General features: G+C 50.4%; 8 protein-coding genes across 8 annotated transcripts; 4 read left to right on the top strand and 4 right to left on the bottom strand.

Annotated features, from left to right (window-relative positions):
- Positions 1–467: 467 nt before the first annotated feature.
- Positions 468–1,412, bottom strand: BKA67DRAFT_655056 (NADP-dependent oxidoreductase domain-containing protein; the record flags this gene model as incomplete). Its single annotated transcript, XM_046106674.1, has 1 exon — positions 468–1,412. The coding sequence occupies one exon, from the start codon at positions 1,410–1,412 to the stop codon at positions 468–470; it is 945 nt and encodes a 314-aa protein (XP_045960979.1).
- Positions 1,413–2,170: 758 nt separating this feature from the next.
- BKA67DRAFT_531997 (uncharacterized protein) lies at positions 2,171–3,408 on the top strand (the record flags this gene model as incomplete). The annotated part of the gene is made up of 2 exons (XM_046099468.1): positions 2,171–2,231; positions 2,291–3,408. 2 exons carry the CDS (start codon positions 2,171–2,173, stop codon positions 3,406–3,408), a joined length of 1,179 nt encoding a protein of 392 aa, XP_045960978.1.
- A 1,060-nt stretch (positions 3,409–4,468) lies between these two features.
- Positions 4,469–5,663, top strand: BKA67DRAFT_634949 (S-adenosyl-L-methionine-dependent methyltransferase; the record flags this gene model as incomplete). The annotated part of the gene is made up of 2 exons (XM_046105646.1): positions 4,469–4,490; positions 4,961–5,663. 2 exons carry the CDS (start codon positions 4,469–4,471, stop codon positions 5,632–5,634), a joined length of 696 nt encoding a protein of 231 aa, XP_045960977.1. The 3' UTR covers positions 5,635–5,663.
- Positions 5,664–5,710: 47 nt separating this feature from the next.
- Positions 5,711–6,230, bottom strand: BKA67DRAFT_166371 (uncharacterized protein). The gene has a single exon (XM_046095192.1). It carries the CDS (start codon positions 6,105–6,107, stop codon positions 5,787–5,789), a length of 321 nt encoding a protein of 106 aa, XP_045960976.1. The 5' UTR covers positions 6,108–6,230; the 3' UTR covers positions 5,711–5,786.
- A 123-nt stretch (positions 6,231–6,353) lies between these two features.
- BKA67DRAFT_531995 (myb-like DNA-binding domain-containing protein) lies at positions 6,354–7,427 on the bottom strand (the record flags this gene model as incomplete). The annotated part of the gene is made up of 2 exons (XM_046099467.1): positions 6,354–7,074; positions 7,198–7,427. 2 exons carry the CDS (start codon positions 7,425–7,427, stop codon positions 6,354–6,356), a joined length of 951 nt encoding a protein of 316 aa, XP_045960975.1.
- A 5,045-nt stretch (positions 7,428–12,472) lies between these two features.
- BKA67DRAFT_166476 (CAP-Gly domain-containing protein) lies at positions 12,473–13,936 on the top strand. The gene is made up of 4 exons (XM_046095194.1): positions 12,473–12,682; positions 12,755–13,002; positions 13,154–13,809; positions 13,874–13,936. Exons 2-3 carry the CDS (start codon positions 12,766–12,768, stop codon positions 13,640–13,642), a joined length of 726 nt encoding a protein of 241 aa, XP_045960974.1. The 5' UTR covers positions 12,473–12,682; positions 12,755–12,765; the 3' UTR covers positions 13,643–13,809; positions 13,874–13,936.
- Positions 13,937–16,307: 2,371 nt separating this feature from the next.
- BKA67DRAFT_655051 (uncharacterized protein) lies at positions 16,308–17,887 on the top strand (the record flags this gene model as incomplete). Its single annotated transcript, XM_046106673.1, has 3 exons — positions 16,308–16,526; positions 16,580–17,499; positions 17,575–17,887. 3 exons carry the CDS (start codon positions 16,308–16,310, stop codon positions 17,885–17,887), a joined length of 1,452 nt encoding a protein of 483 aa, XP_045960973.1.
- A 3,181-nt stretch (positions 17,888–21,068) lies between these two features.
- On the bottom strand, positions 21,069–22,725 carry BKA67DRAFT_166359 (glycosyl hydrolase catalytic core-domain-containing protein). Its single transcript, XM_046095191.1, has one exon. It carries the CDS (start codon positions 22,559–22,561, stop codon positions 21,335–21,337), a length of 1,227 nt encoding a protein of 408 aa, XP_045960972.1. The 5' UTR covers positions 22,562–22,725; the 3' UTR covers positions 21,069–21,334.
- Between the last annotated feature and the right edge of the window lie 1,782 nt (positions 22,726–24,507).

The following is a 24,507-nucleotide window of genomic DNA, read 5'->3' as shown; positions in this document are numbered from 1 at the left end:
TCAGGCTTCAAGACGCTGGGTATTTGGCCTATCGCCCTAGTGTTGAATGCCTTTGGAGTCAGTTACTCATACACCATCACGTATGCATATAGTACAGATATTAGTGGCTGCTGACAGAGCCATTATGCCAATCACATTATTCAGTATTCGCTCGATGCCTTCTGCAATTTGGAATATCATTTCCCAGATCCCACCACGTAGCCTTGACTATGACATCCGACTGGCAAGGACGCACTGATTTAAATTGACGAACCCGCGAGCAGCATAGAATATGCATCTTCTAAACGACAATGAATATGATCAGCATCTGTCGGCAATCTTCCGGTATTGTGCGGTACCCTTTATTGTTGCATTCTATGCAGGTATTCCATCAACATAACAACTACATCCGTGGTATCCCCATATCGCCGTTACCTGACAGTTTCACGATCAAGCTACGCCATTCTAAAAATATGTTCCGGCTTCCTTTAAACATCCCCTACCAGCGCTCTGAACTCTTGCAAGGACCTAGTCCATACATCCTTACCTTCATCTTCAGCCCACCGGCCTACCGCTTCGATTCCTCCCAAGTCTGTCTTCATGTGTGACTGACTTGTCGTACCATCTAAGATAGTGATCCCCTCTAGTCCCAAGACCAAGGAATAGTACGCCACCTCCTTCTCCACACCTGCAGAGTCCGCAACCGTGCCGACTATCTTGTTCTTTAGCAAGCGCGGGTTGCCTGAAAGGGTCCAGAAACTCTGAAACACAATACCGTGCTGCCGGCAGAGCGCACGAAGCTCCGACTCATACCCTGTCTGGCCATGAAACCGATTCTGCACTACAGAGGGCTTGGTTCTGATATCTGGTGCCTCGAGCAAGTATTTCACGATCTCGAGGGGGGTGTTGGAGATGCCCAAATGCCGAATGCGGTCAGGTACGTATTTTGACAACGTCTTCCAGACAACAATGGTATCCTCGATGCTCTCAAGGGGCGAGTGCAAGACGACACTGTCCAGGTATGCTTCCTCCTCCGCCGCGCCCGACGGCGCCAGATTTCGCAGCGAGGAGGCAATGGACGACTTGACCTGCTCCGCTAGCGGCGCGTCGGCGTCGTATGGCATATTGTCCAGATCCTGGGCTCCCGTGGGGCTGAACTTGGTTTGCAAGAAGATGTCTCTGCGCCTTACGAGGCCGTCGACGATTGCACGCCGGACTCCATCGCCCACGAGGTGCTCCTGGTAGTGTCGCGGCTGGGCTGCCGTGTCGATGCCCCGGAAGCCGGATTTCAGGGCCGTGTAGACGAGATCCGAGGTGTTGTCCTTTTTCCAGGCGGTACCGTAGACCAGCCGCGGGATTGTGGCGGTTTGAGATTGGCCGGGCAGACTAAGGTCTTTGGAGAGGCTTGAGGCTTGAGACGGTATAGCTGCCATGGTTATGTTATGACGATTGAGCTTCAGAAGTGCTTTAGGATATAATAAAGTGTTGTTCGTCCGTGGATTGTTGCCGATATGTGGTCTGAAGAGCTTTGTTGACATAGCAAAATATTTCAAATTAGTCGCTGTTTCCTCACGTAAATCGACTGACAGAAGTCACTACACGGTGAATGTAATACTTTAGTATATAAAAGACCGTAGCTACAGTTCAAGTTTCAACATCTTGATACCGATAAATTATCAATCACGGCCAATCATTATGTTATTTATGTTCTATATGACCTCTCAGCTTGACAATTCACCAGGAGCATCGAGGGTTCGAGGTGGGGTCATGGTATGTATAAATATGACGTATGTTATCTTCGTCAATATATACACGATATTCAACTGAAATGTCACATTGCGAATCAGAGAGCCTCTGGTAAGCTAGCAGGACTTGTCATGAATATCCACAGGACCTTATATAGCTCGCGACAAACGGAGTTATCGTCATGGAAATAAGATATCTGGGAATACCTCAGGTAGGTCAAGGATCCATCTATTCCCCCCGTATTACCCCACCTCAAGGAAGGAGGAGGAAACATTCGAGGGGGAGCGTCCATTCCGTATTTATCTTTTTCGAAGCAACTTCATATATTACTTCGAAATTTTTTTTTTTTCCACTATTAAAGGTCTTTTCCGAACGAATTAAGCTTGAAATAATTACAAAACCTTGCCCCAAACCTCTTTCTAGAATTCATCAAACCACCGCAAACATGGCTCCGGAACCGCATACCATCAGGTGGGGTATCATGGCCACAGGTGGAATTGCGCAGAGTCAGTTTATGCATATTGCCAACTCATTCACTCATAGATGTACTGATAAACTCGTCTAGCTTTCACCAAGGACCTCCTCACGGACCCAGCGTCTCGTGAAGTCCACGATGTCGCTCACAAGCTCGTCGCAGTTGCCTCTTCGAGCTCGCTGGACAGTGCCAAAAGCTTTCTTTCCAAGGTCAACGCACCAGAGGGAGTAAAGGCTTACGGATCATACGCCGAGCTAGTTGCTGATCTCGACGTCGACGTTGTCTACGTTGCAACACCCCATTCTCACCACTTCCAAAATACGATGCTTGCTCTCGAGGCTGGAAAGAATGTTCTATGTGAGAAGGCATTTACCGTGACTGCTTCCCAGGCACGAAAGCTTGTCGAAAAGGCCAAGTCGAAAAACCTGTTCCTAATGGAAGCTGTTTGGACCAGATACTTCCCGCTCAGCGTCAAGATTCGGGAGCTCGTCCAGTCTGGCGTCATTGGTCCCGTTTACAGGGTCATCGCTGACAACTCCCTTGGCAATGATGGCCCCAATGGTTCTCTTACATTCCCCGACGAGAACCGAATGGTCAACCTGGACTTGGCTGGTGGTGCCATGTTAGACTTGGGTATCTACTCCCTGACTTGGCTGATGCAGATCCTCTACCACTGCCAGCCGGAGCAAGAGAAGGAGAAGCCCAATGTCGTTGGTGCTATCAACAAGTACACTACGGGCGCTGATGAGACGACCACGTTCATCGTGCAGTTCCCCAAGCACAAGAGCATGGGCGTTGGATTAACATCCATGAGAGTCGCCACCGACACCGATGGTCACAACACCAGTGGTCCTGCCATCAAGATTCAGGGGCCCTTGGGTGAGATCCAAGTCATGGGACCTGCGTACTCACCCGTACAGTACAAAATTGTCAAGAAGGATGGAGATGGCAAGGTCGAAGTTGTCGACTGCCCAATTCCTCAGGATAAGGAACGGGACTGGGGTCACGGTATGTTCTGGGAGGCCGATGAAGTCGCTCGATGTCTTCGAGACGGGAAGAAGGAGAGTGCTACGCTGCCTTGGGAAGAGAGCATCACTATTATGGAGGTGATGGAAAGCGTGTTGAAGCAAGGTGATGTCCAATATCCCGAGCTCATCACGACAGACGTGTACGACCCTAAGAGTCCTTTGAATACTGGAAAGCAGTAGGCGTTAGTTAGTACCATGAAAGGGGCAAGAGCACCCTACGGCCAGGAATAGTAATAAGTTGAGACGCCCCAAAGCTGGACCGTTTGGCACCCCCTTGCATGGCAAATTTTTAATCGTACCCCCTCTGCCCATTGTGCGTGTCATTAATGAGGGGTGTAAACATCGCCTGAAAGTTCACGACATGCTGCTACTGCAGCATAGAAGCATTGCATGAACTACGGCCGCATCGAGAACCAATTGCGAATGACAATGCGCAAGTGTCCTGCTCTTGAGGTGACGTACGGCGCGCGATATGCTGTTCCGTCTTATATCAAGCCCTATATTGCTTACGTGGTCGGACGGTCCCAAAACGCTATGCAGTGATGAAATTTTTTTTTTAAAAAAAATTTCACTTTGAGACGAACCTATCCGGAACAGTGTCTATATTTGCATTGTGAGCCGTGTCGTGCAACACACCTGAACTCTAGCCAAACCAGGACGCCAGGTAAAGTTGTAAAACACAATGAAGAAATTTTCAAATTCAAAGCAATCTATCCCACGAGGACTGTTTCTGGCGCTTGCGCAAGCCCAGACAATACCCTGTCTCAGCGCGAGTCATATTCTAGGCTTGGATAGCCGCCCTACTCGATTGTACCGCCGCTGCCGATCAGCACTTGCTTTGGGGCATCTGCCCAGGCGTTTACGACATCTTGAACCGATGTTCTGGAGAACGACAAATAGGGTTGGCGACTTTGTGAGACAGGCACCTCCTGTAGCCTGTGTCAGACCGGAAACGTGAATGTGCAGAGCCAAGCTTTTCAAGCCGGTCACCGCTAAACCCCCCGTAAACCTCCCGCTGCGACCATATGCATAGGCGAGCTCAGAGGAAACAAAACTTTATTCAGCATGACTGCATCAAGCACAACATGTGCATGCCAGCTGTGAGACACTACTGAATGACACCCTTCGCTTCGCCGGATGATACATCCTAGATCTGGAATCGTCCCACCGTGACTGCAGATGCGAAGAAGAAGAAAATAAAGAAAGAAAGAACCGACACATTGTTTGGCATGAACCCATTATGCCGGTAACGCCACGAGGAGGTAGACCCCGGCAGTTGTCGCAGTTGTCGCAGCGGTCTCAGTACTTTGGATCAGCAGTACTCCGTACCTTTTTTCCCCTCTGCCTCCAGCCCTGCAAACGGAAGTGGGCAATCCCCGCAGTAGCTGTAACAGCCGGCGGTAGCCAGATGAACACGGCCACCATGGTCGGCGCACCATTTGCCTTGCAAGCACCGCTATTATTATTAACAGCACACCAAAAGAGGCGGTGACAAAACCGCCCCCCCAAGCTGCAGCACAAACCATGCCGTCCACCGCCGCAGAATCCGGGAAGGACGCAACAGGGCCATCGGGGCCGAGCCAGAGTCGAAACCAGGCTCAGGATCATCACAGCGTTTCCGTGCAACCCCAGCAAGCAGCTGACAGCGGGAATGCGGCCACCTCGGGCGCTCCCGAAATTACCTCCTCAGCTCCAAATGACAGCGTCCCAGCAGCCCTAAGTGAGGATGCAGCGGAATCGTACGAGCAGGAGCACGTGCACAGCGTCTACGAGACCATCGCTCCGCACTTCTCAGCGACGCGGTACAAGCCCTGGCCGGTCATCGCGTCCTTTCTGGAATCGCTGGCCCCCGGGTCCGTGGGCGTGGACGTTGGGTGTGGCAACGGCAAGTATCTGGCCGTCAACCCCAAAGTCCACATCATCGGCTCGGACAGGAGCGCCAACCTCGTGCGCATCGCCAGAGACCACGGCGGCGACCGCAAATGCGACGTCGCTGTGGCTGATGGCTTGTCGCTCCCGTTCCCCGAGGGAAAAGCAGATTTCGCCATCTGTGTTGCGGTCCTGCATCACATGTCTACAAGGCAAAGGAGGCAGGATGGCGTGAAGGCACTCCTGGACTGCGTCCGCCCCGGCTCCGGGAAGATCCTGGTCTACGTATGGGCCCTGGAACAGGCGAATAGCAGGCGAGGGTGGGATGAGGGCGCGGCCCAGGATCAAATGGTCCCGTGGGTATTCAAGAGCAAAACGAAGCCTGCCGAAGGAGGCGATGGTGATACCACGTATCTGCGGTATTATCACCTATACCGTAAGGGAGAGCTGGAAGAGGACGTGGTCGCTGCGGGCGGTAAGGTCATTGATAGCGGCTACGACAAGGACAACTGGTGGGCTATATCAAGCCGAGTATAGCAATAAAAGGTCTCATTCTATGGCATTTGACTTCGTTATTCCAGTTAAATTACACCGTAGGCGTAGCCCACACCTATTTTGTAGCCATCATGATCCGCTGACTGGTCCATGGTCGTACCATGGTTTGCTTGAAGTCTAAGTCGTCGTAACTTCTATTGTGACAATGCAGCTGGAAGGAAAAAAAAAAAAAAAAGGAAAACTTCGAACAGGGTTCCCCATATGCTGTCAAGCTGATATAGGTCGTTCCATACACAGCTAGGCTGAAAAAGCAAAACAAAAACAAAACAAAAAAGGTAGAAAGAAAGAAAACAAAACCGAGTCCGAACAACTCCCGCGTGGGCCTGCTGCCAGTATTGAATGCTACGATTCATGGAGACTTTTCCGATCTCTTTTGCGCCATTGGGTTTGCTATTCAGAGAGAGAGAGAGAGAGAAAAAAAGATACAGCGAACACACCACACAAAATACAACCATGATGTCCGGAAACTCGTTATGACCCAAAACCCTGCGCCCCCATCGTTAGCCTCCTGTGTGATATGCATGCCCAACCCATCCCTAGAAGCCGGTGCGTCGTTGCTCGCCCGCCCCAACCCCTTTGCAAATGCATGTAGACAATGTAGATGCCATGTTCGACAGTTAATCTATGTGGCGATTGAAAAAGAAGATGTAAAGATTGAACGCAAAAATGGACCGACCCGAATGGAACGGTTTCTGGTGTACTCAAGGCATGTGTCTCGGTATCGATGTCTCCAGTGTTGTGTTTAGATGCCTTCTCCTATTCGAGTCATGAGGACCAAGAGAAGGGCTCCTTCGACGTTTTGAGCCAGCTGGATCGAGTGAGGAGTAGGTCATGGCCGGCATGAAGGGGCCAGGACTTGCTGTAGAGCTTTGGGCTGGGCTGAGTGTGGGAACGCCGATGGAATATGCAGGAGTACTGTAGGGGCTGACACCAGTTGTCAATTCAGCCAGACCAGGAAGCATTCCTGGCCTCGACTGACCCTGGCTGGTTTGGATCGGTGCCAGTGGACCCCCTCCGGAATGTGAATATGCATTCATTTGCTCGTTGTGGTCGAGGGGGATGGGTATGTAAGGAGCTACTACCGTTAATAGTTCTGCATTGCGCGGCACAACAGGACCAGGAATCCGGCCTGGGGCCGGACTGGGCGGCAGGGACGGTACGACGTTTCGGCCGTAAGGTCGTGTTGGGTCGATTGCGTCTCGAAATATGCTGCCCTGCGACCGAGAATGTGCATGGCTTCTGTGAGGGTGTCTGTGGCTTCCTGTATGATATTCGTCTGTTGCAGATGCGTTCAGGATGAATGGCGAGACACCTGCCCTGCGGGCCATTTCGTCTTCTCCCATCTTCCAATGCATTGCTTCCACTGCTCGCCATGGTACAGCCATCTCTTCTGCAACTTTCGCCCACATCTCAGGTTTCAGTCTGACTCGAGTGTTAGTTCGCCCTGAAGAAGAAAGTCGTCAAATGTTGTTACTATTCTGCTTCGCGGACCAGAAACATTGCGTATCATAGAGCCGCAACGGCTACGGAAGAAAATCAACGTACCTGTCGTATAATCTAGCCAGTTTTGTCTTGCGCTCTTCATCCCACTCGCTACGTCTCTCCAGATAGTTCTGGTAGTGAAGTCGACAGCTTATGGCGCTTCGTCCAGTCAATCTTTTCGATATGTCCTCCCACTTCATGCCACTTCCACGAAGCTCTATGATTAGAGAGTCTTCTTCAGGCGACCATTTCGTCTGTTTCTTGGCCGGTTGCTCCGCCGGATGTGATGACATACTGCGCTTACCGGCAATTGTCAAACCTGGTGATGGTCCAGGGGCAGGTCCAAGCCGTGGAGCTGGTCCGGCAGACAGAGGAGCCCCCGTGGGCGCCGGCGCTGTTGTGGTGGCCACGGCGGATGGTGATACTGACGCTGGTGGAGTGTATTGAGAAGGCGACGGGATACAAGACTCCTTCGAGTCCGGGCCCTTGAGGAGTGAGGCGATATCCACGATGTCGGTATGTCTCCTACGCAGCCTGGCCCAGGCTAGTCGTCATGGATTTCTAGCAAGCCACTGTTTACAACAGTTTTAACACGAGAGTTAAATAGAATGTTGATATCCAAACCAGGCCGCAAGATTTCGAGTTTCCCACAATGTTTAATAACGACCTCCTATCGCAAGAAAATTGTCTCGTTCCTGGCACACGAGGCTTCCTGACAGTGTGGATAGTTCGAGACCGAAGTTGCTGATTAGATTGTACGTCAGATTTTTGAGTATCTACCAAGTTTTGTTCTGGTGCGTGAGTATTGTTGTATCATTCAATGGGTCAAGTAGATGGTGGTAGTTGGGAAGAAAGTAGGAGGATCTAAGATGGACTTTGAATGGATGAATCGTGGCTCGCGTTTCGAGATATGTTAACATGATTGGGCGTAGTTCAGGCAGCTATCCACCAATGAACGACGTATCGAAGAACAAATGAAGGCTTGTAGGAGGCGCACCGGAGCGGGTGAATACGTCAGTCAGTCTAAGTATCTGTCCAGGGTCTGGCTAGCCAGAGTGACTTGGTCGACTATGAGCATCTTTTGTGGAGTGGCATTATAGAATAAAGAGAATAGAGGTGAGTGGGTAACGGGGTCCCACGCCGGGAACTTGCGTAGTGCAAATTGGGATCTCAAAAATGAAAAAGAAACTATAGAAATATCATTCTGAAGCAACTCACCGTGGGTTGGAGACTGCTAGTTCATGGAAGTGGTTACGGTCACAGCGAATGAGCCAGTACCGGGGGTCGAGGTGACAGGGTTTCAGACTCAAGGGCTCCAAAAGAGGAAGTAGGTGATGACAAGGGAGGGGTGAGTCGAAAGGAGGTGTGTCAAGACACTACAGTTGTGGAGCCGAGGGACAACAGTCTCTATATGTCAAGTCAGACGGCTATAATAGAGCCCAAATATTCTAAGAGGCGGCGAAGAAGATGTCGTCAATGAGTTCAGACAGCAAGCAGTATTTCTAAAGCAGGCGAATGGGGTGGAGCTGGTGTCGATGAAGAAGAATCTCGAGCCACACCCTCGCTGATCTACTCAAGGTCATGGTCACAAGTTGTCGTAGTCGCGAACCGCAGATGGTGTTAGACTCAAGTAGAACAGATGAGTTGTCGACTACCATGGACAAGGGGCGTGAGGGCGTGGCCACGAAATCATGCATGAGCTCCCAGTGAACAAAGTCCACCATTCTCCTCAATGTACCTGGCCATGACGCTAGGCAATGATCTTTCCGTGGATTAATAGCGCATAGTCGAGCCATACACCGAAGAAGCAACGTAAAGCGCGGTATTTCCATCTGAATAGACGCCTAGTGCTCCAAGAAGCTCAAGAATAATACCTGAGACAAGGTACTGCCTGTCAGGCTCGATCAGGAAAGGCATGAGCCCTACACGATATTGGGCATGGGTTGCGAGCCAGCGTGAGGTGTTGAAATGAACTACAGATCCGAACGATGGGCTAGAACGCCTATGCATATCAAGCATCATCCAGGACTTTGCCGAACCGCCCAGGGCCACCAAACCTCGAAAGCCTGGTGTAGGGCATGAGGAGCCCGAAAAGAACGAATCGGAGACTTAAGAGATGCCAGAAATCCCTCCTGGATCGGGACGATCAGGTGTCATGAATTGCATACGTCTGTGGGGACGCTGAAACCACTTTGCTATATGCCCCCAGTGCTAGTTGCTGGCGCAGTTGTAAAGGTGCAGTGATGGCCTTTCTTGGGTTACGGCATTGCTCGGAAGGTCAAGCAGCTTGCTCAAAATAGCTTAACGTTGGAGGGGAAGCCCCCGATCTGGGCTGGCGAAGGACCCTCTTCTGGGAGCCTGTTCGCACCTAAGTATAGATGAAGTTTTAGATCGGAGAGCGTGAACCGCCCAAGCGAGCGTGCCGGGTGCGTTTGTTCACATGGACGATTTCCATTCCCGGCGCCTGGTTCCAAGCAGCAACAAAGCCTTGTCCTTTTCTCCGGGCATGTGTACAGCAAGATAGCCAAATTGGAGGCTCTTGAATCTAACGCAGGAAAACGCACAGAGCCTAATGTCTGTGCGAGCTTTAACGTTTTTTCTTTTCTTTCTTTCCTTCCCCCGGCGTCGTTCCTAAATCATCACACGTACCATGTTTAAGGTGAGGCTTGTCTCGACAACGTCCGACAGCCAGAGAATGCAACTGCTATGTCACAATGGAGTCCCTTTCTCTGAGCCTTGAGTCGGCAATGCCCCGTGAACCGGGAATAACCCTCTTTGGTTGGTGAATTGGCGGTCAACCATGCACATATTTAGGTACTTGTCACCTTGCTGCTACACCAGGGACTGGGGCTGTACCTGTACCCATTTGATCCATCAGACCGGCCTGCTGAACTCCCAGCGATGGCGTGCATCATACTCATGAACCATGATCTCCCGTCAATGCAAACACAGTACCACTCAATCAAGCTACATGGATCATCTCGTACGTAGGTCCTGTTGTGGAGAGGACAAGTGCAGAGACGTGTCCGTATACGATACTGTTGTTGTATCCTACTGTTTGTTGTGAACTTCAACTTAGTTGGAAACAGTGATGCTTGACGGTTCCTTGCTTCCACGGAGGCTGGAATGGGGAAAAGGGTAGACGCATCTTGGCATCGCTGGTAGATTTTCAGGGACCATCATTACGACTCATGCGAGAAAAAAAACACCTGAGTAGTTGGTGGTGCAGTGGGGTACATCAGCCACTGGCTCTTTGCTTGCAGAAGGCCAACGTGCTAGAGCAGCTTTACCTAAATCCTTCATCATGATCATGAGATGGGAGGGCCAAAGTGCAGAGTCTCGACCGCGACGATGGCTTGGATCTGGTGAACCACGTTGTAGCGGTAAGCGACACTATCATCAGCTCTCGGCCAGGTGTATTTGTTGCTGCCCGAACGCATGAACCAGACATTTCCTCCTGTTCCGTTTGCTTGTCGGATCACCAAGCTTACCGAAGCCACACTGTGCGTTTTAGGTACAAGCGCTATAGCCTGGCTATAATTGATTAAATGCAGCAATAGCATTGTCAGCACTGACAATGATTGGCATTGTTTCCATCAAGAATCTGGAGCCGAAAGTTTCAGGGAGAAACAGAGCAACTCTAAATCTTTTGTAGATGGTCGGGCGCATAGCGACTTCGTGTCTCAACGAGGGGATTGTCCAGCCATAACTACCTAGTCTAAGAGCGTGGGTGCAATGCAGAGTCAAGTGAGGGCGAGCATATGCACACAATCTCGACTTCTTAGCCAGACACATCGACGAACGTTGCACACCTCCATTGTCATTCAACCAGTCACTCTTCGGGCCACTGCTTTGGGCTCCTTAGCTCTGCACTTTTCATGCATCTACATCTCCCACGATTGCCCAATGGGTTTGTTTGTGCCCTAACACAGACCGAAGCAGCCTGCCTTACCGATGGTTAGCCTGTCAGCTTCGTTGGCCTTGCGTCAATGGCTAGACCTGGGCAGCTCAGGCACTCAAGCCTCACTGCGCCATCAGTCCAACCACGCGTAGACGTCATTGAGGCAGCCACCAGGGAAGGCTATGAACGTGGCGGTACACTGAGGAAACTTCCATTTCGATCAACTTAGTAGTGACACCCCTTCGATCTCACCGCAACCCAGGACATAGCCGTTAGATTGCGGGCACCGTTTTATGACAACTGGGATCTATGCAGATTCTTGTTACCCAAGAGGCGGTGAACATGTCCTGATTGAGCTGTCTACATGCTCGAAAGATTGGGTTTATCGTTACACCTTTGCTTTTCTTGTAAGGCATGATGAGAACTGGATCAAGGAACAATCTAGTGGCTGCCAGGAATTCCGGGTGATATTCCGCAAAGTAAAATTGATCTCGCAGGAACAAATGCATTGTCAGATATCTCGTGGCACAGCCTCAAGAAAAAGCACCGCCTGACAAGCCCTTCTCGTCGGATGGAGTAGAGTCGAGTGCGAACGCGCTTGCTATGAAGATGGTCTGAATATGGTTTAGATGACTGAGCCTGGCCTGGCCCCCCGCGCTGCCCCACGAGGCTCTGAGATTTGACAGGCAAACCGGGTACGTCAGAAAGCTCTCAAATCCTATTGACGTTCCGTTTGAATATCGTTTGATGTGGGTACGTAAGTCTGCAAGTGCCTTTATGCCTGATATCCCTGGAAGCGGGAAGTTATATATTACCTACAGAATGGTGTGCCGCTATCGATCCATTTAGATTCTAGATAATTTCATTATATGAATATAAGGTCGACGTCGTGGATCTCGGCTCGCCTCAATACAACTAGGCCACCATCATGTACCAATAAAAAATGCCATTTCGGGGAGGTTGCGAACGGTACTGTCCAATGAAGTTATTGGTGCCAGGTTTCCTGCCATTGTTGAATGCAAGCTGGAGCACCCTCGGGGAAGAGCCGACATGTCTGACCGCAAGAGCTGGCGACAAGCTTCCAAACTCTCAAATTTGTTTTCTGCCGTGAATGGCTCCAAGACGATTTCCGGTACTGCTGGAGCAGCTTGCCACGCAGTATCACAAGGCGGTTACATGGGGCGAATGGGACACGTGGGGAAATGATGGCATACATATCTGCCAAAATCGATGTCGAGTGCTCCTAATTCCAGTGTGTTGGAGCCTGCTATTCCCAGGGGGCGTTCTTTTTGTGGCTAGGGTCGAGTGCTAGTTTACCACTGTGTCGGGTATTGTTCACGGAGAATTTGCGTCCCTGCCTTCAGCTGCAGAATGGGGATACCCGAGACAACTTCAACCCACCAAGCACAAAAAAAGCATTACATCAAACTGCCCGCCTTTCTCCTCTATCTCCGGACATTCACCCACTGTTACCAACGGCGGCCCAGCACTCTACACCAAACTAGGTGGCTTCCAACAGATCATCTGAAACTCCAGCTTGGGCTTCAACTGGTTAGGTCACTAGAACCTCACATTTAGGCGCACCCATTGCTTGTGCCACACCTTCAAGTGTCGATTTAAGCTTTCAATACCTATCATTGAGTTGCGGTAAGCGTCGGTTGGCGTTTGCCCTGATATCATCTGGTTTCACTTGCATTAGCTGAGACTGAGGCGTTAGAGATAGACGAAAGATGGCTGACATCCCGCTTCAAATCGTCTCTGACAACTCGTCGTCCGAACGACGCATCACCCCATCCTGGACCATTAGTCAACTCAAGTCAAAACTTGAGTTTGTTACGGGAGTCCCGCCATCCTCTCAGCGACTGTCGCTTAAAACTGCCAATAAGGCTGTCGTTCCCATCGAGGCTGCTGACGAGGACAATGTCTATTTGACCAGCTTTCCCCTGTCTCCCTATGCAGAGCTACACGTGAGTTCGCTATATATAGACCTATTTTCCTTCTTCTTTTCTTTTTTCATCGTTGTGCCGGTTTCATCAGCACATGTTTCTTGCTGGCAATTATTGGCTTCGCCTACAGAGAGGACGCGGCGCTTAGCAGCGTGACTGACCATCCATACAGGTATACGATACAAGACCTGCTGGCGCGCGGCCTAACTACACTGACACCTCCAACGTTGAGAAGTATGTCATGCCAGAGGATGAGTACGAGAAGAAAACAGACTCTGTTCTAGCTTGGAAGAAAGCAGAGAAGTTAGGCCGTTTCAACCCTGATGCACCTAGTCTTGAGCAGGCAAAGATTAACGCCGTTCTCCAAGAGGTCGAGAGCCGTGGCCTCGCGGTGGGCAAGAGATGCCGGGTTGGCGGTGAAGACTCGCGCAGAGGAGTTATCATGTACATCGGTGATGTCCAAGAGATCCCCGGAGGCTTAGGCGCCTGGATCGGTGTTCAGCTCGACGAGCCGGTTGGCAAGAACGATGGCAGCATAAACGGCAACCGATACTGGGGTCAGGAATCCGCCTTCAAACATGGCGTCTTCGTTCGCCCTGAACGAGTCGAGGCTGGCAACTTTCCCGTACTTGATGACCTCGAAGACATGGAGGAGATATGAGCTTTCAAGTTGGTACTTGACCACTCATCCTGGATGGATTGCTAAGTAGAATTCTTAAGATATATCGGTATCTCTTACCAAGGTGCAAGAAGAACTTGTCCATTTCTCTTGCGGTGCATGTCCGAAGTGATTGCTAATGCTAGATGTGGCATATGGGCTTAATGCAGGTATGCATGATGTTATCAATAGTCACCCAGAACTGTTATTACTGACTACTTGGGCGCATTCTAGCCACGAGTAGACGATCAAACACAAGTGTGGCAATTAGCATCATAACCTGGCCACACGCGAAATTCACTCGTATACTTAGCAGAAACGAACTGTTAATATATGACTCTAGGTCATACTGTCGATGATATACATGTGCCATAATAGCTCTCGGCCGATCATACCATGTGCGTGATTTGGAAGATACAGCTCGTTGACTGTATTGATCAAAGCGCAAGGGATATGCCCAGAGGGGTGCAACCTTTCGGAAGGAGGCTCATACGTGGTGATCGGGTAAAAAAGGCCCATTATGTGTCATGGGTACTATGCCTGAACAGGCTTTTGCTCATGATGCATCTGAATTGTATGTTTTCAAGCCGTTATCCTTGTGGTCCTTTTGGACGGACAGTGTTTGTTCAAACAATCAAACGGTTTCGGCGTTTCCAGCAGACTTCCCGTCGGTTCTGATGTGTATGGCTCAGACACATGATGTTCAGGCAAGAGCCGCAAGACAGGGGTCTCAGACGCATAACAGGGTACAGTCAATATGCGAGGCCAGGGTGAAGCGGCCTTGCTCAAGGATTCCATTGAACCTTTTAATAATACCGAGATCCGGATCTGCACATGTATACATGCCTGGCTAGAAAAAGTTTCATACATGACAAGACAACTTTTACATTCAGTAGCATCTGAGCGAATGCCATCTATTCACGAAAGAGATCTTGGGGTAGCAACACCCTGGCATGATACTGAGCACCTATGTCAATGTTCTTCGTCTTCAGTCTCGCGACATGAATCACACTCGACATACCCATCGCATAGCCAATGGAATAGGAGGAAATGTTGTGTTAGATAAATTTAAGCCTCGTTGAGTATGCCGAGGCGACTTGAATGCATTTTTGGTTTTGTTGGAACGGTTTGATGAACGTTGATCAGCAGCGCTCGCTTTAGACAGACATAGATGGCCATGAATATCTGTAAACACAAGGCATGGCTATAAGAGCGTTGTTGGTATACTGTGTTGTATTTAACTCGACGAGCGCTGTGGCTGGCGGCTGCGAGCAGTCAATGAATTGTTGTTATAGATTGCTATGCGCAAGCGCATGATACTGAATTACCTTTTTTCTTTCTTTTTTCTTTTTTTTAAACAAGAAAACGACAACGTTACTCATCCTGTCGTCAACATGGGAAATGTTGAAACATAATTTGTTTTCCTTTCTTTATTTTATCTCTCGGATGTTCTTGATGTTCCATGTAACTGTAACAGTCGTGAAGATTTCGTAGCTTGGGGTTTTGGAAACTTCACCTTCCTCTTTGATGGCGGTCTTACGTGGCTCAGCCTGCCGAGTCCTCCCATCACTAAGCCTTTGGTCAGCGGAGTAGTCGCACACTATTGGCTGCTGATGCCTCTTCATGATCACCACAAGTCATAATAGAAGTGCTCGTTAATAGTTTGAGCAAACTGCTGAACTGCCGAACTGCCGATTGTAAGTCTGACACTCGGACTTTTATCTGCGAGGCTCATCGTCTCGTGCAGACTGGTCCAAACTCGTCAGTCTCAATGCCGGATACGGGAAGAGTGATCGACGCCAAGGGACACCATCGGCACCGAGAAAGGCTAGCCATGCGAGAAATGATGCATGTTAATTGGCCCAAAGTCGCCGTCTCGCTTTAACAAAACCTGACGCTAAAACCGACGTGACGTCTCAGACTCTTGAACCTCTCCTGGAGAGACGCCACCTCAGGTCCGTCTCGGCAGGTACATCAAATCCAATAATTTCTGGGCACGAAACAGGCAGGCAACCAAACGGGCCTGGGTGCGTAGCGCGCACAGTCAGATCGTTAAGCAGTCGAGCCTCAATCTGTCTTGAGTACAAAGCCGAGTTACTATGATTGCGTTCGGAGCACTCGGCGATAGCTGATCGCCCATGTGAGCCATCTTGGCCCTTATGCCCCAGCCCCAAGCCAAGCTGGGGGGCTTTTCTTGGAGTTACCTGGACTCAGTATGTCGTCCAAAGTAGATTCCATCTTCTCCACTTGATCCGAAGCCCGCCAAAAGTCAAGTATCACTGGCCTAGGAGACGTCCATTATGCATACGCATGGGTGACTCCTGTTCCGTCTTCCGTTTCTTTCGTCTTCTCATTCTTCTAATCGTTAACTCTCCCCCCCAAAACGCCAAGGCATCTAGTAGGCGGGCGTTGGAATGCACACCGCTGGCCGCAGAGTCCGGATACTGTATTTCGCAAGTGACTACCCCTCAACTTCCGGTGCCCGAACCTAGAGAGACAGCATGTTCAGCGAGATGCGACAACCTCAAAAGAGTCGAAATTAATCGTCCCTCGCGATTTTAGTATCGCCTCTCGTTTTTAAGACAAGCCTACTCACGATTCGCCGGCCGACCGTGTCAAAATCGAGAGCGAAATTGTGCCTAGGTGCAGTGGTGTAGACGTCGCAAAGATGGTTTGCTTCTCCAAGGTGCTGGGGGTGTTGCTACCTGCAATTGTAGCTGCCGGCGGAGCTTCAACCGACCCAAAATCGCAGCTTCCGGAATACTTTGCCACCTATGAAATGGTAGTCAATTTCAAGCCGTCAGAGACGATGCCAGTCACTGCCCAGTACCCCGTTGTGCCTTTGACGACGGGAGTTGGCTTGAACGCAACTCTGTCCACGCTCAACGTACACAAAACTCAATTCCTTTTTTTGGCGTGCCACAGGCTAAGATGTGATAGGCAATATCCGTTCAGGGTACAATGGTCAGCGTGGATCAGAGCAACTACAATTTGTTCAACGATTCCAGCCGGATCGCTTATGTGTCTTGCGATCCGAATTCAGGAAACATTTCTCCGAGTGATATTCTCAACGGTTTGATGGATCTGCCCAATCATCCGAAGGCGATTCTTCTATACACGACCAATACCGCGATGCATTATTGCTCACTTGTGGGGAACGACCTTACCTATCAGTCCATTTGGAGCATGGTCAGCTCTGATGATGCCTGGGCCGCAAAGAATTTGACTGCAGCTGCTTCTTCGAGCACTTTGGTGGCGGGTATAAGCGGCAACGGCACCACGGCTGGATCAGGAGCAAGTACAGACACAAATGGTGGAAACAACTCTGCCGTTGCTATGAGCATCTTGTACAGTATTACCGGATTGATCACGCTTTTGTTCCTGGTGATCATTGCAACTGGAGCTGTGCGCGCACACCGGCATCCCGAAAGATACGGCCCACGTGCTGGGTATGGGGGCCGCCCGAGGCAAAGCAGAGCCAGAGGGCTTGCAAGAGCTGTCCTTGAGACTCTTCCCATTGTCAAGTTTGGTGACCCGCAACCTGTCAAGGGCGATCCGGACCAAGAATTAGGGAGCGTAGACGGCGACCGTCGACTAGACTCCCCCAAGCCTGTTCCGACAACATCTCCGGACGCAGCAGCAATTCAAAGTGCTGCCTCGACAAGAGTTGAAACTGAACGTCTGCCCGACGTCCCAGCGGCCTCGGGAGAAGCCGGTGCCAGCAAGGATAGTACTATACAGGATGAGCACCTAGGATGTACCATTTGTACGGAAGACTTTACTGTTGGGGAAGACGTCAGGGTCCTTCCGTGTGATCACAAATTTCATCCTGCCTGCATTGACCCGTGGCTGGTTAACGTGTCAGGCACATGTCCATTATGGCAAGTCCCCAAAGATTGAGACTGGCATCTACGAAACTAACATGGCATCTCTAGTCGTCTCGATCTTCGTCCTCAAGGCTCCGCGAGTGATGCGAGGAATTCTGCTGAGCAGCCTGGTACCACCACTGAGGAAGGAGCTGCCCAGCAAAGCACTGAGCCACAGGAGAGACAGGATCGGCGCAGGTCGCGCCTATTGGACTGGAACCGACTGCGACACGCATCCGTTGACGAACGAATCCAGGCTTTGAGGCAGATACGCGAGCAAGGTCGCTCAACCGAGGAAGGCGCCCAGCAGTTCACGCAGCACACAAGACTTACAGACAGGCTGCGGGAAAAGTTTCATATACGCACGCGGACACAGTCGTAGTTCTACGCGCTGGTTTCTACGACATATATATCCTTGATGGGTTAATGGATGATGTTATGTTGAGACGATGGGGTGTGATACAAACGAAAACAACAATGGCGAAGCAGTTATCTGCATAGAGCATTCTCGTGCTCTTTGGGCATGCCTGGTGGTCTTTGGGTGTATCGAAGGGCGTCATTGGATGTAATCAAGCGGCGTTGCAAGGCTGCCTCGGAGTTCTATGATACTAACATCGGGAAATTGTTGGTTGAGTCATACACGTACTCAAAATTGCATTGGGATGGCGTTGGTACAGGGCTGATTTGCCCACTATTGACTTATAAATAGGGGCACTTTTGTTGCAGCCCGTGTAGTGCTGGGACTATGGTACGGAGTATAAGCACTACACCAAACAATTACTTAGGTCAGTCAAGTATATTTACGTATAAATATCAGCATCCCGAAAGCTGGGTCGATTTTTTTTTTCTCGCGTCCAAAATTCAATTATTGTATTAGTGGTGTATAGACAGAAAGGGTTTTTTTATTTTTACTTTAGCTGTGCCAGATAAATCATCAATGTAATCGCCCTGGGCTCCAAATTCTATCATTGAGGTTGGCTCTAGGAAGGTTTGATTACTTGCTCTTATGATATCGACAGTAGAAATAGCTCGGATGTTGAATCCGCCACCGAGCTCGTCGTTTGTTCGTGTTCCATTGTCTCCCGATTAGGACACAACCTGTGCACACTTCTTCCGCGAAGCATTAATCAAATACATGTATTTCGACACCGAAGCTTGTGTCTTTCATTCTACGATTGTTTTGATTACTAACAAATATTTGCTTAGGTGCCTCTTCCGAACCCTCACTTGTCTTTACGGTGGAGAAATATGGAAGTGTGTTGCGTTATGGAGATTATATTTTTATGTATTCGCTGACAGCGTTGATGCATAAATATATTCGCCTCTGCTGTTTGCGTGATCCCGTTAGACATTACAACAGCATCTACAGCCGCACCCATTCGCAGCCAGCCTGGTCAATCGGCCAATCACTACGACGATTACAACATTTATCTTACGAGTCACGGGCAACTATGTGAAAACGGTCATCGACCAATGCGCACTACTTGTGCTTTTTGTGTAAGCTAGCACATGTCGAAGACGAACTTTGGAACGATCTCAGTCATTTAGATGAGTACGCAGACTGCTAACCAATACAATAGGAAGGGTGCTCGGCCGTTATATTCTAATGTGTGTCTCACCCAGCTATGAGCGCGATCTCCAACCCCCCTCTGCTTCACAGATTGTCTCGATGAGATATTTGCACGAGTGCACGCCGGTTGTCGGACAAGAGTGTGCCGCCCCGCTGCTCAGGTATAAACTTTAGATCTAGGATTTTAAGCCATCATCGAAAGAGTTGACACACAGAGCACGAATACAGTACTGATCACTTTCCCCGGAACGTGTCGCTGACCGAATGACAGCTTTCTGGACGTTTCCCAGGTCTACAAAAAAGGATACTAGCATATTGAGTGCATGGTTGGTTAGGAACTTAACTTTCGGCGGCGTCACTACATATGCAGACTACGGCTGTCATGATAAGCTTCCGCGTCTGATGTGCGGCTCTAACAAGGCGTCCTTTCTCTCGCCTCGACATCGCGCGGGGCCTGATTTCTTGCACTCCCTTTCCCCCTGATTTGAACATTGGATAATGACCGGATACAGCTCTGCTTTCTGCAATTGTAACTGCGGTGGATCAATCCCCGAGACAAGGTCCATATCCACAGGGTGTTTCCAGAGTCCTCTGGCAATTTCCTACCAGACGAGTTACTAAACAGCGAAAAGCTATGCTGCTACTAGCAACAGTAGGCGGTCGAGTGGTGAAGTATCGGCAGACAGTTCAGTCAGGAATCTGGAGCAAGTACGAAAACGTTGACCAACCAGTTGGGATCATACAAATCGGCAATATTGTGGAGGATGCATGCAAAACCGTCTTTAGGGAACGGAGCATTTTCAAATGCATCACCGACAAAAGTGTCTCGAGATCGGAATTAGGTGTCAGGGTTCGAGGTAGATTTCATCGCCATACAACACGCCATGCGCACGGCGTGGTCGAAACAATTTCTTGTGATGTAGTATCTTGTTTCCTTGTCTCGGTTTACTGGAATACAACACATGGAGTCTCTCTCTCTTTTCCTCCCTCCCTCCCTCCTGCGGAAGTCGAAATAAAATTAACGGTTCGCCAACTATGACATTCCAAATTGAGCGGGCACATGAGATAGTAAACTAAATCCCGTAACACTGAAATTGGGTCCGTGGCGGCCCAGGGAGTATTGCATACGTACCCGCGAGCAACGACCACATTAGCCAGACCGATGGAAGATTCCTGAACCGTAATTTCAGTTTACCCGGTGCCCGAAGTGTATATACAGTCCTAATGAGACTGAGCGCATGTGATATCATGTAGACTGTACGTATGCCGGTCTGCTGGCCTGCATGCCCATGTTTTTGGAAACTAATTAGTCGACAGCAGAGAACTCAGGAGACGCCAGGTCCCATGATCATAAATACCTGCACGCCAATCAATCAGGTCGAACGCCTGGTACCAAGTAAGAAAATCATTTAAAGAGAGTTTGAAAGACGTCGATGTACCTGAGATAGCCGAACTCTGCTGTTGAGCTTATTCGGGACCGTTGTAGCGGGTGTTGAGCTGATCATGCCAAAGCGACTGGGATTGAGTTTGCGCCAGGCCGACGAGAACTTTGAATGCGACTCGTCGCATTGTCCAGCTTCATCACTGCCCCTGATGATGATTGGGCAGCGCAATAGTATATCCCAAGACGACTGCTCGTCAAGAAGCGCCAAGAATCGCGAAGGGTGATAGTAGTACTATATCACGATGATGGAGTTGTGATTGTTAAGAGCGAATCATTACGTCCTAATCATAACAGTCACGCATTGTTCGGGATTTGTACTCCTTCTCTGTGTTCACTATGCAATGCGTGGCAAGAGCACGTGGTGGAATCTGATTTCCAAAGTAGAGCCGCCTAGGTATTGCTCCTTTCACAGAGATGTCGCATGTTTCGGCAGCCCGAAGTTGGATTTTGGGCTTTTTAATTTTTAACTTCTCCGAGGTTTGTCAGAATGAGCACTCACTAACTTACGATATACAAACACGTGGCGACGTAATGAGAGAAATACAATAGTCACAATGCAACGCAATTCATTCGTGTCAAGTCGTAAACTCATGAATCTATCCTTGATCCTGAGATTTCCTGCCCATCTAAGTCAAAACAATCCGAAATCCTATGGAAGACTCCAAGACCAGATATCCGGGCTTGCCTCTGGTTGTAGGCCCTTTCAAATATGTACACATGAAGTCAAATTTTGTCACGCCATCCCAAATGCGAGATTGCCCCCCTTAGAAGTGGTACAAGAAAAGAAGATGGCTGGTTTCTTCGCTCAAAGTCCTCTATGATGCGGAAGCGTAGATGCTGCCAGCGGAGCTGAGGCTGGAGGTCGAGGACATCAAGTAGCCAGTAGAGAGGTAGAAGTAGGCGTAGTTGTCGACAAAGCTCAAGGTGGAGTTGTTGTCAAGCTGATCCAGGGCGTAGGTCAGGAAAGCCTCCTCATCACCAGAGGTTACACCGAACTCAGTGACCCAAACGGGGAGGCCGGTCTGGGCGTTAGCCTTTACAAGGTAGCTGATGAACTCTTGGGCACCTGCCTCGCCACCAGGACCATACCAGTGCAAGTTGGCGAAGTCGACAGCACAGTCACTGCCACAAGCACTCATGAACTCAGACAACCAGGAGAGGCCTAGGCCGGTGGATTCACTGCTGGTGATGGAGGGGGCGCCAATCTTGATCTGACCCTTGTAGGGGCCGAGGTACTGGGTGTGGTAGCTAGCGGCAGTAGCAGCATCCAAGTTGGCCTGACCAGCATTGTCACACTCGTTGAAGCTGAACAGGGCAGTGACGCCGTCGGAAACAGCGGCGGCGGCAGCAGTGTCCCAAGAGGAGTCGTAGTGGGTGGGCCCCCAGAGCATAGGAATGTACTCGAGGTTGGCAGTCAAACCACCGTTGGTGAAACCCCAATCATAGCACCAGCCGAAGGTGGCGGAAGCAGCGGAGATGATGGTAGAGACGAGAGTGGCATCGTTGTAGGCAAGACCTCGCTTGCCGCCAGTGCTGCCACTGCTGGAAGAGCTGGTGGAGGCAGCCTTGGTAGATGTAGTCGCGGCGGCCTCGCTGGTGGTAGAGACGGCGTAGGTGGTAGGAACAGCCGTGGTGGCCTGAGCAGTTGTGGTGGGCTTCTGGACGTCGACAGCAGCGTCAGACTTGACAGCGGTGGCCAAGGTGGTCTGGCTGGAGGCAACGGTAGGCTCAGCTACAACGGCGTAGGTTGAGGTGGTGGCGGCAGCAGCAGCAGCAGCGGTGGGGGTGGTCGCGGCAGAGGGATGGGCGGCAGCGTAGAAGGACTGGACCGAGGCGGTGCTGGTGGCAGCCACAGCAACAGCAGCGGCAGTTTGCTCCTCGCCGGCGATGACAGTGACGGTCTCGTAGACAGTCTCGATCTCGACCTCGGTGGCGGCGTAGACAATATCCTTCTTGTGCATGTGTCGGTGACGGCTGGCAGCGTCGACGCCGTTGAACAGGGTAGCGGCAGCGATGGCCGGAACGATGATGTTAGACAACATTTTGGCTGAGGGAACTGGCCACAGCAGGTAAGGAAGCTGGCTTATGTTGATGTGGATGTGACGAAGCAAAGAGGTGGCTTTGTATCGTCGAGTTGTTATGGCAAAGTCAGGTGATGCTGAGTGGCCAGGTGAGTCTGAGTCGTGATCGACGTGTGTCAGTTTAGTGGGTGGGTTCTGTCTGTGTTCAGCTTTAGGCTTTGCAATGGCTTTGCGATGGCTTTTGGCTTTTGGTTGATCAGACTCGCAGGTTGACTTGGGTTGAGTCGAGGTGTTTTGATGCGAATGAATGTGTCGGTTCCAGCGAAATCAGTCAAGGAAGGAGGTGCGTATCAACAATGATGGCCGAAGTCCAAGGAGAGAGGATTGGCTATGCAATTGAGTGATGCGAAAACAGAGACCAAATGCTCCGTGACAATGGGTCGAGGCTGGCGACCGGGTAATGAATGTATTTGCGAGAAGTGATGGTGATGCACCGGGATTACGAATGTCCAGAGTGGCCGAGGAGTTCTTTTAAATGAGGATGGGGACATTGGGAGGATTCGTCAGGACTCAGCCAAGCACTACCCAGCAACTACCCAGCAACTACCCAGTAAATGCCCAGTAACTGCCCAGTACATACCCAGCAGCACCCGACGGGGCCTGGCGGGGGTCTGGCCAGTCACGTAGGTCAACAGCCGGTAAAGTGGAGACGCTTCCAAGGAACGAGACTAGCGTCAGGAACCGTCCAGGAACCGCAAAGTACTTGTACGCAGCGAGGTGTTCGGACGGTTGCGCCAGGGGCAGAAGGCGCGGACGCAGTGCTGTTCCAGGCGCCGCCCGCCCCCCCCATTGGCTGGATCCTGAACAGCCGGTGCCCCAATGGCTCCAGGGGACCGGGCATGGGGCTTCAGGCCTGGATTTTGGATTCTGGATTTCAACCGTAGTGGAGTCGTTTATCCGTATTGCATTGGCTCCAATCCGTACCTTGGACAGATACCCACACCGTCCAAATACAACTCCGCATTTCTCCTGCTTGCTTGGACCAGCGCTGGCGCCCACAAACACACACCTGTTTCAACCTTTTTTTCCAAGGAGAACCGTTGTTTGTTTGTCTTGACAGCCCAACTTTATTCTCGTGACAGAGATGACTGAGATGACCTTTGAAATAAAGATAAAAATACCGTCATATGATATTTTAAACCTGTCACCCCCGACCACACCCCATCATGCGATCTCTCATTTCCAGTCATTCGTGACCTGGCTTGACCCGAATCTATGCGCTCGTCATCATGCCGACTTCTTTCGTAATTGATAATGGTCTGGACCGTATTCTTCACCAAGCTCGCCGTCAGACGGTCCGTTTAACGGTCCCAGCTTGCTGCCAAGCCCAAGAACCGCTCTGAAGATTTTGCGCCGTCAGCTCGTTTTTCACCTGCCCATCGACCTCAACTTGATCCGACGGTCGCCTTCTGCCCCACACACCATGCCATTACACTTTCTCACTGGCTGGTCTTATGCAGGTACGCCGTGCTCTGACGGATCTGCCCTGCGGGTCTCCGACACAATTAGCAACGCACAGCCGCTTGAGTGCCAGCACGAAAGCAACCAAAATCCTGTTCACCCTCGCATGCGTCCTTCTTTTTTGTTTGGTTTTTTGCAGCCAGTCAACGCAGGCCAGACTTGCAAGTCTCGGAGTCCCGAGCAAACGTTTACTGCATGCTGTACTAATGTCGTTTCTGCATTTCTTGGTCTTCGCGGACCGTTGCCTCATATTGCACAATCACAAGCACAATGATATCGGCAATGCTGTGCCTATCTTACCCCAGATGGCAGGACTTCAAATTGAGCGACCAATGACCTGTTTGTTCAACGTGGCAATGCCTTTGAGCGAGCCTCCAGTCAAACTCTCTTGAGGTTTTGTTTGGCGTGCCCCTGGTGACTACACGTGCTGCCCACAGAAGCAATTC

This window comes from Truncatella angustata, assembly GCF_020726525.1.
Source record: "Truncatella angustata strain MPI-SDFR-AT-0073 chromosome Unknown BKA67scaffold_2, whole genome shotgun sequence".
Taxonomy (NCBI): domain Eukaryota; kingdom Fungi; phylum Ascomycota; class Sordariomycetes; order Amphisphaeriales; family Sporocadaceae; genus Truncatella; species Truncatella angustata.
This window is presented reverse-complemented; position numbering and strand designations above follow the sequence as displayed.